General features: G+C 40.2%; 1 protein-coding gene across 3 annotated transcripts; it reads right to left on the reverse strand.

Moving 5' to 3' along the window:
- Positions 1-430: 430 nt before the first annotated feature.
- On the reverse strand, positions 431-12,759 carry f13a1b (coagulation factor XIII, A1 polypeptide b). 3 transcript variants are annotated; one of them, XM_015030834.1, is made up of 16 exons: positions 12,649-12,759; positions 10,084-10,154; positions 8,772-8,989; positions 7,868-8,056; positions 7,179-7,427; positions 6,990-7,108; positions 6,809-6,916; positions 6,521-6,695; positions 5,990-6,128; positions 5,127-5,230; positions 4,119-4,207; positions 3,805-3,958; positions 3,138-3,413; positions 2,181-2,341; positions 1,663-1,799; positions 431-758 (listed from the first exon to the last, which is right to left on the reverse strand). In XM_015030834.1, coding segments are annotated over exons 2-16 (2,262 nt in total). In that variant the 5' UTR covers positions 10,086-10,154; positions 12,649-12,759; the 3' UTR covers positions 431-616. The 3 variants fall into 3 exon arrangements, with proteins under 3 accessions (XP_014886320.1, XP_014886322.1, XP_014886321.1); XM_015030836.1 differs by having other exon boundaries at positions 10,058-10,154; positions 12,649-12,758; XM_015030835.1 differs by lacking the exon at positions 10,084-10,154 and having other exon boundaries at positions 12,649-12,758.
- Positions 12,760-17,073: the final 4,314 nt, after the last annotated feature.

Genomic DNA, 17,073 nt, shown 5'->3' on the forward strand with positions numbered 1-17,073 from the left:
AGTCATGTTTTAACAGATTATCATGTAATTAGGCCTGCCACAATAAACAATAAACCAATTAATCAGATGATAAATTAAAAGAAACTCAATAATTTAGCTTGATTTATCATTTTTCTCTCTTTTTAACCAAAAACTGAATTATAAAGTCTTCAGTCTGGTACTTTGGTCTTAACTGTTACTTTTTTTGAACGATAATTTTGTTTAATTTTGACTTCACATTTTATTTTATTTGTTGTTTTCTTTCTTTATTTTGGATATTTCAAATTTTTTCCAGTTCCAGCATTTAAATGTTCATTAGAATTTAAAGTTTATTGATCTTTGAGGATATGCTCTCGCATTTTTATGCCATTATTACTATCATACCACTCGAAAATGTTCTTAAAATAACAATGTTATCGTTTATCACAATAAGTTCTAGGACAATTTATCGTCCGGCAAAATTTGTTATTGAAACATGTAACAATAATAAGCCCATACCAGTACTTTCCCATGCTTTCTGAAACTTTTCTCCAATTTCAGCATTTTTAGCTAAGTCTAAAGAAATCGGGGTTGTTTTAAGGCTTGTGCACAGGGCTGGATGCTGCAGCTGGGTGTCGGTGAGTCTTCTGTTTCCTCTTTAGGTTTCGACGGTGATGGATGCCTGGCCGGAGACCTGTCTGAGACCAGAACAGTCCAGAGTAGCCATCACTCTGGTTTTGCCAGGCCTCTGCGGAGTAAACATCTCAGTCCAGGTCAGAGAGGAGCCGCCGGGGAGCAGACTGTGAACAGCAGAGCCTGAGTTACAAACTGGACTGCTTTAAGAAGACTGAGACGCACAAATCATTAGCTTATCAATTTATCTCATATCAATTTAGTAGCCAGAAAAAGTTATTTAACATATAACAGATAATTATAAGTGGAAAAACTATTCAACATCTATTCTGAGGTTCTGTTGTATAAATGTTGTGGCTCATTTCTTTTGATAGGCGTTACTATGAAGCCCAGATTTTTGTTTTGTGAATTGTTGTACGGTATGTACAGTGTTTTTAGCCACATAACGCAGTCTGTAATTGCACTGGATTTGTGATGGTTTTCTGAATAGGAAAGAGATGACCATGCAGCAAAGGCTGCTGAAGACCAATGATGATGCACATGAAATATTTTTAGTCTAGTTTCTACTGCAAATATCTTTGTACACTGGAAGTTAGACAGAACTAACTCACAAGTAACTTTTCAACTAGATACAGGAGCTTGTTTTAAGTCAATAGTTCCTCATTATGGATGAAAATGTACTCCTTCCTTCGACAGATTATTTCACTTATAGCAAGACATTTTGCCCATGTTATCAGTGAAACAATCTGCCAATGGAACCAGTACTTTCTGTCAATATAAAGAAATTACTAACTTAAAACAAGCTCCTATATCTTGCTGAAAAGTTACTTGTCAGTTAGTTTTGTCTTATTTTAAGTCTAGTAAGATAATTGCACTAGAAACTAAACTAAAATGATGTGTTTTTACAGTGTCCATCAGTGAGGGTTAGGATTAGTGAGTGTTAGGGTTACGGACCCAAATGCAAACGCAATGCCTGCAGTTAATAAAGTGAGAAGCTGTTTTAGCAAGAAGAAGAACAAGATGGATGGAGTTTATTTCTAGGAGAACTCGTCTGTTTCCTCTCAGTCTCACCTGTAGTATCTGGACTTGAGCTCCATGACTCCAGGTCCTTCCATTCGCAGGTAAACGTTCTCAAGGTTGAAGGAGAAGGGGTTGGTAAACTGCACAGTGGCCATCATCTCTTCATTCACTCTGCCGCCACCAGACACCTGAAGCGCAAAAAAAACAACATACAGAAGCCTCAGAAGGTAAACATGAAGGAGGTTTTCTTCATAAGGAACAAACTGTTCGGCGCCGATGGTAGAGACGGTGGTAAGAGTTAGCCCAACCCTGGAACCGGTGGGTGGCCGCTCCATCTGTCTCCATCATTGTGTGCTTGAGCCAAACATTTTACTCGCCTTGCACCCTGCTGATGGTGCTGCTACTCACTTCTGTCAGACTTCCAGGGCAGCTGTGGCTATAATCTGACCACCATCAGATTGTGAATGTAGTTTGAAGTGCTTTAGTGTCCTCTAGACTTGATAAAGTGCTATGCAAGTACAGGCATTATGAAGGAGTCACGCTGGATCAGCCAAAGGAAAAGTTCGTACCTCAACAGTGAGTTTGGGAGTGTGCAGGGTGACAACTTTCATGGCGGACACGATACGGCCGGTCTCTTTGATCTTCCCAGTGACTATGAAGTTAAGGTTGGCCTGTTCCACCAGGTGATTAAGATAGTTCCTCGACTCAATCATCATCAACTCCTTCACACCTGCAACAGTCACAGAAGTTTCTGTCATGATTACCATTTTAGGATAGGGTTATTTAGGTATTGGCTTCTCCTCTTGTGCTACAAGAGTTCTTTACCCAGAATGGAAAAAAGACATAAATGCAAATTTCTGACAGCAGATTGCAGAACACTGAATGGTTCTGAGGCAATTTTGGATTGATATTTGACCACTCTTCTTTTTGGCAGAATTAATAATGCTGATTTAAATCCACTGGTTGTCTACCATGGACCTGAGTTTGGGGGTTATTTTCAAGAGAGTTGGGATCAAAGCCATTCCAAAAGCTTAACTTTATCCATTTCAGTACCAGTTTACTTAAGATTACTGCCATTTTAGAACGAGGTGTCCACGTTTCCACTGATGAGATATTGATTTGAGGAGAAGCTGAATAAATTGGAAGTGATCCTCCCTTTTTATTCCACTCGCGTTGGGCAATGCACCAATATGTGCCACTATTTCTACTATTATTATTGATTATGTCCTAAATAGTGGCGAGCCAGCCAGGAGGTTACGTTGCGTTTTAACCTTTGGGGTTCAGTGAGCAAAACCTAACTGGGTGAACACAGATCCCATTGTGTGTTAATTGTCCAATTAACACAACTAAATATATGTATAACAGAAAATCATGTTCTTTTCCCTCCTTTTATTGACATGCCAACCTGCATGCGCCTCATTCTTGTTTTTTTGTGCAGTACTGCATCATCAATACAAAGAAAAAGATTAATTTTTGCCTTCTTTGTCGCTCATGAGTCTCCTCTCCTCGCGTTTCTCTCTACTCACTCTTTTGGGCTGGAACAGTCACAGTGGGGGTCTTGAACAGGAACTCATTGCTGGAGACTCCGGTGTAATACACCACACTGCCGCTGACGTAGGCCTCCACCGTGCGCTTCTGCAAGCTTTGGTTTACGAACTCCACATTGAACTCGAAGTCATCGCCGACACTGATCTCAAGGGTGGGCAGGACCACGTCCACATCCGCCTCAGGGGGGCTGGACTTCTCTTGCTTGCAGCCGAACTCCTCTGCCTTTTCCAGGACCGTCCGCTCCTCTGGGCTTCCTGCGTTCACATTGGAGCGTTTGATTTTATGATTAAAGGGAAAAGGCAAAAAAAAACAAAAGCCAAAGCTGATCCTTTTCCTGGATTTAATTTAGGACCTCACATCTGACAAACAAATCTGACTTAGATATGAACCGAAAAAAGTGATCCATCAACGAAGCTTTTACCGTCGTTGCTTTACTTTTCCTGTTTACTTTGAGTCATTATGCGTCAAGGTAAATTTATTCGTTCGTGCACCCTTGCGTTTCAGCTGTGACGGCTGGTTAATTTAAAACTATCCTCAGATTTGCCAGGAGTGAGGTCTGTGTGTTAAATCAGAAGCAGCAGCAGGGAAAAGCGGGTTCTGCTGCTTCGTTTAGCAGCAGTGCTTGTGTTCGATGTGGTCACTGACCTTCAGGAAACTTGTATTGATCGATGATGTCTCGACGACCGTCGCTTCCCGCAGCCTTGGTCAAAACCATACGACCCACATGACTTTTTTTCACTTTGACCGTCTCCATGGTCCCGTCTTTCTTCCGTGAGTAAAACACAACGTCGCTGTTGACCTGCGAGGAGGAAAGGACAGGAAAACAAATAACAGCTGAACCGGGTCTGACCCCTGCTGATCCGGCTGCTGGTCACAAAGTATGACAGGCCGACAGACGATGGAAATACTTCCCTTTTGGTTGTAATTTCACAGAAAGTAGTAGTGCTGAAAGAACTAACCTCAGCAAACACAAAGGGCGCATCAAATGGGAAGCAAATTTGTCCGTGTTTTATGGCCAGGACGGATGCGGGTCCACATCTGTACATCCCTTCAAGCAGCAGGAAAGACAACAATCGGTACATTCACTTCACTTTCATATGGGGACAAAACATGCTTTTGTTGTATCACAAAGTGCTGCACCTTCCACGCTTATCGTCTCTGTAAAAAGCCCTAATTGATTGAATCCTTTAATGCAGTTTCATAAGAAAAACTAAGAAGGGGGCATCCATTGTTGGGGAGGTAAAGAATATATATATCTGGGGGTGATGTGGTGGCGCAGAGGCTAAGCACAACCCACCTATGGAGGCCCTAGGGCTTGGTACAGCTGTCACAGGTTCAATTCCAGGCCTGGTGACGCCTCTGTATGTCTTCCTCCTTCTCTCATTACCCACCTTCCTGTCAATTCACTTCCAAATAATATATTATTCCACCCATAAGGCTGTTGATTAGACAGAGTCACAAACCCATATCACCCATTATGAACTATTAAGGCCTTAAAAATACAATTCACATCAACAAAAAAGTTGGTTTTGGTTTTAATTCAGAAATTAAAGTTCACTTCCACCTCACTCACATACAACACAGATTACAAAAACAGCCGCTAAGCATTCTGGGAAATAGTTCCTCTTCCTGTCTTTTTCTTTCAGTTTTTTTAAGTGCTAACCTAAAAACGCTAGTTTGTTCAACTTTGGAGGTTTGACCAAATTAACATGAAGTTAACACAACTTACAACTGAAAGTTTATCTTTCACAAACTCACACGTTTTTGACTTAAAGAAGACAGTAGACACAACCAAATATTTCACAGTGCTCAAAAACTCAGCATTCTTGATTGAATTAATTAAGACTAGTGAAATATTCATTCTAAGAAGCAGCTACTCTGACATCCGGTTGATCCAAATTTATATTTTTCAAGGCCAATAAATGTGGAAGGGGCTGCACGTCGGCTTCATATGGGTTATCGTTTACCGTCGCTGGTTTCCTGTGGCGTCGCGTCCACAACCTGCCAGCCTCCAAAACCTGTAGGCAGGTCCGGTCTGGTCATGTAGCACTCGTTCCAGCAGTGATAGTTCCTGAGAAACACCAAAATGTTCAGAGCTACAGAAAGTGTGAAAAGGTCTCAGTCTAACTTTGGAGCTTTCTTCCTCGGTCGCGTCTGTCATCGCTGGTTTTCTCTACATGAGTAACCACAGAGTGAAAAGTTCAGCTCAAATATGTCCCATCTTCAAGAACGGCACTCTGGAAACCAAACCATTTGAGATGAATACAAAGGCCTAATTATTATTACATTAATAAAAGACGATAAAACAATGCGGTCTTGAATTTCTAATGAATGTGATTTGGAAACCCTGTAACATTGAGCCATTCTCAATCTTTGGCAGCAATATTATTTGATAACTCAAGTGACCTTAGTAGCCCTTTGGTATCAATTATTGACAATAAATTAACTTTGACATGTTGTTCCAGCACATGGATCCTTTCTTCCGGCAGAAGAAAGGAAAGCAGAGGAGAATAATTCATAAGTTAAACACGGAGAACGGAGGCATGAAATAGGATATAATGGATTACAAATTTTGCCTCTTTTTGATTTCTTTTCATATTTAAGTGTCTAAAATCACTAAACACGTTTTAATATCAAACATAATGTGAGTACATACAAAAGGCAGTTTTGAAATTATTTGTATTACCTAGAAAAAGAAAAAAACATAGTCACACACAGACCTGAGTGCTGCCAGACCTGTCATAAACAGGACCTGAATGACAACACAAAGTGGACTAGCAGATGCTAAACCTCAACGCATTAAGCCTCAATGAAAGGGAGTGTTTGGTACCAGACGGAGTCCTTGGTGCGGTTTCGATCGATTCTGCCGTTGTCGTCCAGAATTATGTCCAACTTCAAGTTTCCATCGTTGTCGTGAGCAGAGTAGTAGTTGGTGACCACCCTGGACGGGATGCCCAGACAGCGCAGGACTGAAACACATTTTTTTTTTAGATGAGTTCGACATTTGTTGGAGAAATCTTTTGTTTACCAGCTTGTTGATGTTGCTTAAGTAGTTCTTGTTTGAAAATGAGTTCGTAATTTTGACTCCTATGAAATCACAATTGCGTTTTTAAAATGTCAAAGCAAAATTATATTTTATGTTTTTATATATATATATATATATATATATATATATATATATATATATATATATATATATATATATATATATATATATATATATGTAAAACCAATACAAACTGCTTTTCTCTCAGTGTTCAGCTGCAGTTTCTGACGTTTTCATATGTGACTTTGGTACTAATACTATGGTATTCATTTTTGTGGAGATCTAATGAATAAAAAAGAAACTTCAAGATCTCACAGGAATTGAAGACAGCGGCGTAGACCCAGCACTGAGCGTAGCACACAGGCATCTTGCTGCGGAAGTAGCTGAGCAGGATGTCGGTGCTGCCGGTCCAGGAAGTCGGCGCCACTCCATAGGTGTAGTCGCCACTCCAGTTCCCCACCAGCACGCCGTCGTCATCACGTGAGTTCAACTAGGAGAGAAAACTGCCTGATTTTATAACGTTTCAACAACATATTTGGGGTTATGTCATTTTTGAATTACTGCAACTGGAGACGTTTTTTTTTTCTTAAAAGAGCTCCTCACCATGGCAGAGGCCTTTCTGGTCACCTTTATGGGGTCTCCTCTGTTGGTGATTGGCATCTCAGACCGATCCATGATGTACAGACAGGCATCTAGAACTCCAAAGTTGAACTATGAGGTAAAAAAAAAGAAAAAATTAAACCACTGAAACAATCAGAAAGTAGCTGAATATATTCTCTCTTACCTGTCCGTAGTTCCAGTTTCTCTCGGACACGTCGTCGTAAGCGCCATGATAGATGATCCCCAACTCATTCATCACACACTCCTGCCTCTCTGCCTCATCGTCCAGGAACACAGCATCGTCTACGAGAGGAAAACAAAAAGTCTCAGGAGAACACAAAATCACACCTGCGACGTTTTGATCCAAACAAACCTGCTGCCCAAGGATTGAAGAGGATGTACAAATCTCTGCTGTTGTCCCGCTTCGTCCTACGAATGCCAAACGGAGTCTGCACTGCAACGTACATGTGATATTTTCCCACAATGCAGTTGGCTGCTGGCGTGACGCCCATGATGACCACATTGTCGTTGGTCTGTATGACGCGGCCTTCCCAGGAGCTCTGACGGGTCTTGGTGGGGAACACAGGAATGTAGGTCCCCTTGCTGTACTGAGGGTTGGCGCCTGAGATAAAGCAAGAAGCATCAGCAGGTTACTGCTGCATGGGTAAAATACGCAGCTACTGGCATGACTACTAAACCAATTTAAAAGGTATTCAGAGGAATTCGTCTTCCATTGTTCAAGCAAAACCTCAAACTAAGATTTGTTTAGTCAGTGGGGAACATGAGGTTGAAATACATGGAGAGAGCGATTGTTGAACAGGCTCGTCCTCCAGATCTACTAGAACTTTTCTGCTCTTTTCTCTTTAGCTTACCCAAAGGGTTTTCAATTACATTTCAATACATTTCTTAAGGCTTGCTACATTTAAACTTGAGGGAACTGTATTACATCTCACTGAATTAGAAGTTTTTCTGGGGTTTTTTTGCCATTAATTTCTGAACCACTTTTACTCAGGCTCTGAAAAGTCCGTACAGCAACGAGACGTCTAGTTGTAAATGTCTCACCAATGACAAACTCCACGGCAAACTTGTCCTCGTTAGGTTTGTAAGCGCGACTGAAGGTGATCTTGATCTGGAACTCTTGACCCCGGCGGACGATGAGATTGTCACAGTGGTACAGGCTGGTGCGGTGGTCGGTCTTGTTGGTTTCGCCTCGCCCCCTCATCATGTCCACGTCCCAGATGTCCAGGAATTCTGGATGGACAGAAACGCGCGGAGCAGAAAGCAATCAGCCTTAAAACCTGGAGTGAAGATACTGAGGAGCAACTAGAAAGAAAAGAAGATTATGTAGCAAGGCTGTGCAATAGACTTTTGTTGGTGCAGTCTTAAAAGTATTTTTTTTTCATGCTTCAAGGGAGCAAAAAAGTTTAGAAGTTAAATATTGATTCAGAAAATGAATTAAATCTGCTTTAAAAATTCCAACGTTACTCTTCTGCAAACGTTTCTCTAAAGTGCTTTTAGCACATTCTCCAGTAAACATGCATTTAGGACCAATCAGCCCTTCAAACCCACAAATATTCAAGTGGCTCAGCAGTTTTTCTGGTAAATGTTCGTCACTGCTGTGAGGTTTCGTCCAAATGTTCACATGTGGTTGTTTGCAGGCAGTCAGATAAAACTCCAGTAAGTGTTTCAAAAACTTCTGTCACATCTGGGCCCCACAGCAGGAAGTCTGCTCACTTTATCCAGCTTGCAATTCATTCATCTGTCAATCCAAAAAACGAAGAAATAATCTGCCACTTCCAGGACAAAGAGACACACACTGTCCTCTAAAACAAATGACTTTCATCAGTAAAATGCCTTGAGAAGGCAGTCGGCTTCTTTCTGAATCAAACCTTCCTCTCTCACATTTTAAGCCGAGCATGTTTATGTGTGTTCCTGACGTCTGTTGCCAATGGTTACGGCCCCTCACCTGTCAGAGGAGGGTATCCTCTCGGACCCGGTGCTGCAAAAAACTCTAATTCTGGGATGTCGGCTGCCTCAAAGTTGTCGCTGTCCGTGGGGCCTGACGCTCTGCCCCGGCTGCCCACCTTGGGAGGACGTCCGGCGGGAGGAGCTGGAGGAGCGGAAGGGGTCGGGGTCGTAGCGCCCTGGTCAGACATTTTGACGATTTCTTGAAGCGCTGTATTCCTGAGAGAGGAGGAGGAGGAGTGGATAAAGACCAGAATTAGCCACACTGAGTCCGCTCTGCTGATGACAGCATGTTGTATGACTTATAACTGGCCTCTGCAATTACATTTTTAAAGCCCAGAGCTGGATTTGTTGTGTAAGAGGAGAGCAGCGCTTAGCTTTAGTGTTGAAGCAAGCGGCGCAATAATCGCTCTTTCCAGTGGTTTTGATTCACATGTGGTCACCGTGTGTGCTTGTGGTTTTGCTGGAGTTTACAGTCACTGCTGTTCCTGTGAGCTGCAGGGAAACACTGCTAGCGTTTAGCAACAAGTATTCAGTGTTTTTATGTGTGTGGTTAAAGCAGAGTACACACACACACTGCTGCTGAGCGTTCACTCAGGATTAAACTAATCAGAAAGAACTGTGAGCTTCAACAAACAACTTACAGAATATCTCTTTAATTTTAATTTCATTTGAAGTGATATGAGATTGCATTTTGGGTATTTCAGGAATTTGTGTGTACTTTTCATTTCTTCCCATAGAAGTCCTATGCAACATCCTGCCGTTATTGTCTACGTAAATGTTTACAACAAGACCAGTATCAGAACTTATTCAACTCAACTCAAAGGGATTTTAAAATGCTACTTTTCTAACTTCCTGCAGCAGCTTGTTGCACTGTAGTGGAGGTACGTATAGTTTTGTCCATGAGATTTGGTTTTGAATGAGCAGCACAAATTGTGAAATAAAAGGGCAGGCCGTTTTCAAAATGTTCAGTAAGTGAAAACATTTCAGCTGTGTGTCATTGCATCACTCTTGACAGCAGACGAGTCTCTTTATGGAGCAGTCTGTTACCCTGTGTGGCAACCCCAGTCAAGCCCACAATATTTGGTTCTGCTAATTACAATTAGGCTTTTATTCATAATGATTCATGAAGGTTTAACAAACTCAAAGCGTTTGTCTGTTATCCGCCCTGCCAAAGCGTCCCACAGAGCCCATATCTGTGGTTCTGCTGTGTTGTTTTTTTTTTTTTTTAAATAAAACAGAGCTCTCGCTGTGTTAAATGGTGACTAATGCAGCCGGACGTCATCCCAAACCTCTCTCCGTGTCACACCCACATTATGTAACAGCTGCTCCAGCTCTCGGCCAGGTGTTTTGGCCCAGCAGCTGGAAGCTGAGAGCGCTGCCCCTGCATGAGATGAAAACAGCTTTTATGCATTTGATGGTTTTCTCCAAACTTGGAACACACACACCTGTCATCATCAGAGCTGCAGCTCCATGCGCTGCCAGCCTCCTCTGCCAGCTGGAAGCATGTGAAGCCCAGGTGGGCGGAGGCCATTTTAGCCGCGTTTCATATCTCACTTGTTGTATAACACTGAGTACACAGTTGCTCTTTGTTTACCCCGTTTCAGTGTGTAAATAGAACGGGTTACGGTTGAGTATGTCAGTATTTTCAGTCACCATAATGATCATTTTTGGGGGTTATTGGTTGAACCTGAAATCATAAAACTTTGTTTTCTATGAACCAAAATGGCCACTTAGTGAAAATACTGCATAGGAGTACAAATTTACGGGCAAATTTACCAAACCATTTGAACACAGTAGATTAGTGCAAATCAGAGTTTGCATATCGGTTCAATTAAACTGTGCAAAAGAGAAAATCTGCTTCGGAAGCCATGAAGATCCTGGGATCATCCTGAGCACGACTAAAGCTGTGCTTGGCTAAAGGTTCTTCCCGAGCTCGGGTTTTTGTTTGACGCCATTTTACCGTTTCCTCACAGTCGCTTACCTTCAGGTTACGGTGGAAGAAAGTCAGGACAAAGCAGGAGAGACGTGGGAAGAAAGCATAAAAATGATGAGTTCACTGTTGTGGTTTTCAGCAGAGAAAGCAAGAGAAGAATGGGCGTGTGGAAAGTCCGCAACTCTTCAGGTCTACATGTGTTTTTTGTTTTATCTCTGACTCTGAAAATCATTTAAAATACACAGATGGCAGTAAAGACAACCCCCAAGTCACTGTTGTCCTTTGAGGGTTTGGTTTTGCTTCCCTGGGTTTGTTTTTTTTTCCTGATCCCTGTGTGTCTTTAATTCTGTCATTAAGCCTCGTTTGTCTCAGCTGCTGCCTCGTTCTACTTTTGTCAGATCTCCTTGTTAAATTACGTCATTTCTCCCTGATGTCTTTTATATCGTCTCCCACTTTTTCTTCCAAGTTAATCTCATATATTTCCATTTTGGTTTTTCAGTTGTTCCTCTGTGTTGCTACTAGTTTTCTTTAGTAGTGCAACAAACAAGACAGATGTGTGTGCATGCGTGTGTGTGTGTGTTTATCTGCATGTAAATGGTGGTTCATAAAATGCAGAGGTAAAGGAAATAGCAAACACAAAAGATGTGCAAAAGGTCGACCAAATGGCAACTTTGTGAATCGATCCCTCTGACTTTTGCACATTTTCCTCTCAAAAAATGTAACCTTTAAGTTCGCTTCTATTGTTACTGTGATAAATGAATCTGGTGCTTATGAGTATCTTTGCTAAGCTGCTTTCTTTCTTCTAAAATAGATATTTTCAGAAGTGCCACCAAGATATAAGATAAGTAAGATTTCATATCCATCTGATATTATTGAGTGATTTCAGCCAGATTTAATTTTCTATATTTAGCAGCTTTCTAGAATCTCAGATGATTTTATTTAGAGTTTATTATATAAAAAAATAACTTTATAGCATAATTTTATTTTTCAGTTGTGTTCATAAAGTTGAGATGTTTAGAGAAAAAACAGTGAAAGCTTGTTATTTCCAACTCAAATCAAAATCTACCTCAACTATGATACTGATCTGAAGTACCTAGGATTGTCGTAAAATAGTTTTCATTTTGACATTTAATGAATTACATCAAATTATACGAACAGATTCCCTTTTTTCTTGAATAAATTCCACAGTTACTAATGTGAAACAAGGACAGCATAGTGTTAGACAGGACGGAAATACTTCAGACTGTTTTACCATCAGCTGCTACAAACGTGTCAGTACGCTCTTTTGAAAAATCCTTCCATACAAATTCATTTTTAAGCTTCAATTTAGGCGGAACGAAAACACACATTCCTACAAGAAATATTTGTGTTTGACTTTTGTCTCTTTTTTAAAAAATAACCGTCAGATTTTTTTATCCGCTAAAACTGTTCATAAAACAATTTTGATGGAAAAGAGTTATTTGTGCCAACTTGAAAAGATTTATTAGGTGAAGTTTTTCATCATAAAACTCATCCATCCATGCCCCCGCCTCCGTCCCTCGCAGAGAAGAGGAAAAAAAAAAACAACAAAAAGAAAAGAAAAAAAAACGCAGTTCCTTCACAGTGGAGCATCTGCCCTGAATTAAACATTAAACACATACTGAGTTTCATAATTTCAAGATGAGGAATGTCTGCTTTTATTGCTGTAATAAGATGCCATTCTTTGGATATTACTGCTGTCTCCTGAAATTCATTTTGTAATTCATTTTCAGAGGCAGAATTTCCTGAAAAAGTTGCTGTTTGGTGTTAATAAGACTCACACGGAAACACTAAAACTCTCCTCCTGCTCCTGTAGAGTTATTTGCGCCATGCTAAGTATGAGTAATTTAAGTCACATCCTCTCGTGAGGCAGCAGTGAAACATGAAACGACCGAACTTGCAGCAAAGTAAAGTATTTACTCACCGGTCGGTCAGGCTTTAAGAAGTCTGATGCTCGTCGTCGGCTGGAGTTGTAGAAGCTGCTGGAGGGTGGAGCTGATCTGCCGCTGCTCCATCCAGGACTCTTCTTCCTCTGCTTATAAACCCAACAAGAGCCAAGGAAGAGGTCCAAGTGTGTGTTTGTGTGTGAAGTTGTCCAGTGTTTTTGCGGCAGGATGTGGGTTGTAACCGCCTCTGGATAAACCCCCCACCGCCAGCCTCAGACCGAGAAACTCACTCAGATAAAGTTTGTTACTTTAACTTATTTTGGGGCTCTGCTGTCTTTCCTTAATGTGGTTTTCTGTACCAGCGCTGGCCTGTTTCTATAATAAAACTCTACTGAATACTGGGACAAAACGATAAGCTTCTGATAATGTGGATAATTTTCCCTCATAAATTACATGAATGTAACAAAATGTTTTAGGCGCAAAATACACGATAGAGTTAGGAAATGAATCTATATTGAAGAGTATAATCCTGATATTTGCTCAATCCAGTTGAATATAATTGAGATGGTTTCCCATTCCTGGGTCACATTAAGGCAGGTGAATAAAAAATATGTCAGAAACTCTCAATTTACAAGTCGATATAAGTTCCTACCCTCATCTACTGTCAAAGGATTTGTGACCGAAAGAATGAGATTGTGGATACAGGTGTGATAAACAGCATCAGAGCTGTATGAGAATGGTTTATGGGTCGAGGTATGTTCCCACATCAAGCTGAGGATCTGGGGACTTGAAAAGTGACCTTCTCAATTCAATATGACTGACCAACATATTTTGCAAACTAGAGTTGTAATTGCATCGAAATGTTGGTTCTGGAGTCTAAATGCATAATATGACAAAGTTTTCTCCTTTCATTTCACAGTTCTGAGCTGCTTTGTATTGGTCGTTCACAAAAACAAAAAAAGTTTCTGATTATGACATGAACATTAAAAAAAAAAAAAAAAAAAAAAGTCCAAGTGGTACAAACACTTCCTGAGTGATTGCACAAGCTGTTCTCCTCTTGACTTCCTGAATGTGCTGGTTGATACTTCAGTATAACTCAAGTGTTTGTATGAATAAATGACCCAGAGTGAATCTCGGCATGAATGCCCACAGTGTTCACCTAACCCGAAGACCCCAGTCTCAGAGTTCACATAAACATTGTTTTGTCGTGTCCTGCATCGTTTTCAACTCGGGGATTTTTTGAAAGGTTTTAAATTTGGATGTCTCTGCTAGGAGGCAGGTGGCTTGAGGCTGCAGACCTTGACGCTTAGCATCTAATTTTGGGCTAAGAGGCTAAAAAGGATGTTGTGTGATTTGTGTCCCGTATTTGTTCAGTACCTCTGAGTGAGGACACTTTGAAGTCTTGCTTAATTTGGGGGTCACGATTCCCAGTCACAGGTGCTCTTCGTGTTTGATGGTGTTTGTTGGTTTATGGCTCACTGTATTTGTGTTCACGTTATGCTTATGCTTTTTCACCTTTGCAGATTTCCACAGAAACCTCTCTGTTGCCCCTTTGAGGCTTGTGCTTTCCTGTTGTCTGTGGCGTTCCTCACTTTAGCGTCTTGAGGGTTTTTGTGGTCTCAGTAAAGATAAAGTTGTGCAACAGACTTGCGTTAATTGTTTGCGAATGGCGAGAAAACTATTTTTCCATCAAATCCAAACTGGATTACTGTCCGCAAGATGAGCAATAAGATCAGTCCTGCTGAACTGCGAAGGCAACACAGGAGAAAACCTAAAGTTAAAATGTACTTTTCTTCTTTTAAAACTTCACATTTTTCTAGAAAACAGACAAATGATGTGGTTTTGGAAAAATCTATACAGAAGCAAAAGCACCGCACTTCTCATTCTGTCTGCTAAGTTGGATTTTATCAGATAAGCAAAACCAAACAGAATCCCAACGATGCCTTCACTGTCCGAATTTTTCAAAGAATTTCAAAAAGTTCTATGTTAGAGATAAGCTTCAATATTAATAATATGTCTGAAGTTTTAAAATGAAACATGTAGGTGTAATCATGAGTTTATTTCAAAAGAACAGCAGGAAGTAAACAAGCAAGGCTAAATCAGTTTATGAAAAATGTTTCAAATGAAAAAGTGTGGCTGTCAAATGACACTGCAGAACGTTTTAAAAAGAAAATTATCAAGTTATTTGGAAATTACAGAAAGCAAATAACTTTTGCTAATGGCCACTTCCAAGAGCAGAATGTTTATTTTTTTGTCTTGTACTTTTTCTCACTTAATTTATATTATTACCAACGCTGCTCTTCTCATATTAAAGTTGACTATTTCCTCTTACTTCTGAATGGTCCTAAATTAGTTTAGTTCTAAGTTATTATTGAGCTTTTCTGCATTCAGTCTGGGCGTTCAGATGTTTCTTCCTCAACTTTGGCAGTGAATCAGTGTTCAAGGCTAGTAAAGTAATGAATCCAAGCACAAAAAAAAATAAAAAATAAAATAAAAAATCCCAACTACTCTTTAATTTGCTTCAAGTATGACAAAGAATTTCCATCAGGAGCACAGACAAAAAAAAATGAAACGCAGTTTAATTTACCACTGAGGCAGACGGGTTTTTATAAAGAAAAGAACTGTTTACTGAACTTCATCGGCGAACCAACAAAAACACCCTCCTAACCTCCACTTAAATTAATCAAAAACACACAAACTGCACTGTACGTGTTTCATTGCCACCGTCAACACTCATTCTGCCAGCCGACATTAACGTCAGGGGTAAACTAATCACAGGCTCTAGTGTTAATCTATGTGATAAACCAGATAAATGTGAGCCGTTAGAGGTTGGCGCTCTTATTTTCTTCATAATGTGAACTCGTTCAGTGAAAACCCTCAGAGCGCCTCGTGAAACTATTCATATCCTCTGAACTTTTCGTGCATCTTGCTACACAACAACCTCAAACTTCTGAATTGTTTGGGGGAGTTTTCTGTGACAGAATAACACAAAGTAGTACATAACTCTAACGTGGAAGAAAAAAAATGATACATAAACATGATCTTTGACTGTATCTTACAAATAAAAAGTGTGGAATATTTGTATTCGGCCACACCGAATCAGTCTTTGTTTTGACTCAAACTGTTCTGCAGTGGTCGCTGCAAAATAACTACGTCAGAACGAATGAGGCGAATCTAAGAAATCTTTTTATCGCAGACTTTCAATTTGATTCGACGTGAACTTTGACTGGACCCTTCCATAACATGAAGATGTTTTATTCTGCTGCAGGATTGAGTCTTTTACAGCCTCTGATTGGTATTCCTAAAATACTCTCACATATTTGGAGTTATTCGTCCTCCCATCAACTCTGGCCAGCTTCCATGTCCCTGTCAAAAACAAACAAACAAACAAAAAACAAATCCCTATTTTATACATTTCCATGTATTTCAAAAAATAATTAATTTTGGTCTCATCCAACCGGAGCACCTTCCTCCATATTTTTACATTTTTTAAAACCTACTCCTGCTTTGAACTTCTCCACAAATACCCACAAACGTTCACTAATGTTTGCTGACAAACCTCTGAGGTCTTAACAAAACATCTGCACTTTAAACTTATTAAAAAAGATTCAAGTGCTGAAGCTAAATAGTTGTGGTCAATTTTATTTCAGGGTATCAGACTATGGGGGTTGAATACAAATATCAGAGCGATATCCTGTTAGGTTTATGTGTTTATTTTTATTTGGTGTAATACCTGAAAGTCACAGTGGGTGGCGTCGTGTCTGGTTAAACTGAACCCAGCAGAAAAGTATCTGAACCGTACTCCAATCTGGAAGGTGGCGGTAAAGCACCTGATGTTGTTTGTTATCCGCCATAAAAACAGAAGAAGAAGAGGAAGAAGAGAAAGAAGAAGAACCAATCAGCAGGTGCGCTGATAGCCATGTTGATAGCAAGGAAACAAACGGGTTTTTGAGCGTCGTCGTTGTTTGTTTTTGATTGTTGCGTTGCGCCAATTATGTGAACCTTTTGGTTGTAGTAAGCCGACTCTGAAATTGTGCAAACTTTAAAATTTTACAGTTGAGATTGTAAAGTTACAAAAACAGAATAAATAAATAAATAAAAATCTGCAGTATAAATACTTTTGCAAAGCACCGTGTCTGTCATGATGCTGCTCCTCTATAAAGGAAAAGACTCAATAAATGCTTACAAGAACATGCATGTTGAAACAATAAATTTAACATTCAACCTGTTATTTAAAAAAAACCTCTAAGGAGCAGGTCTGGATACATTAATGCCACCAAAACTATAAAGCAGTCGATTCAGTGCTTTCCATAAACAGAGCTTGTTTTTATCATCTCTAAGTGCTGCTGGAGGAAAGGATGAATCATGAAGAATATGATCTCGTGTGTGTTTTCATGGTTTGGGGTGAACAGGGTCACGTTGTTGGAAAACATATTGTACCATGCCTGTACCCGAAGACGCCC

This window comes from Poecilia latipinna, unplaced genomic scaffold (assembly GCF_001443285.1).
Source record: "Poecilia latipinna isolate Pla-1442-1.1 unplaced genomic scaffold, P_latipinna-1.0 Scaffold193, whole genome shotgun sequence".
Taxonomy (NCBI): Eukaryota; Metazoa; Chordata; class Actinopteri; order Cyprinodontiformes; family Poeciliidae; genus Poecilia; species Poecilia latipinna.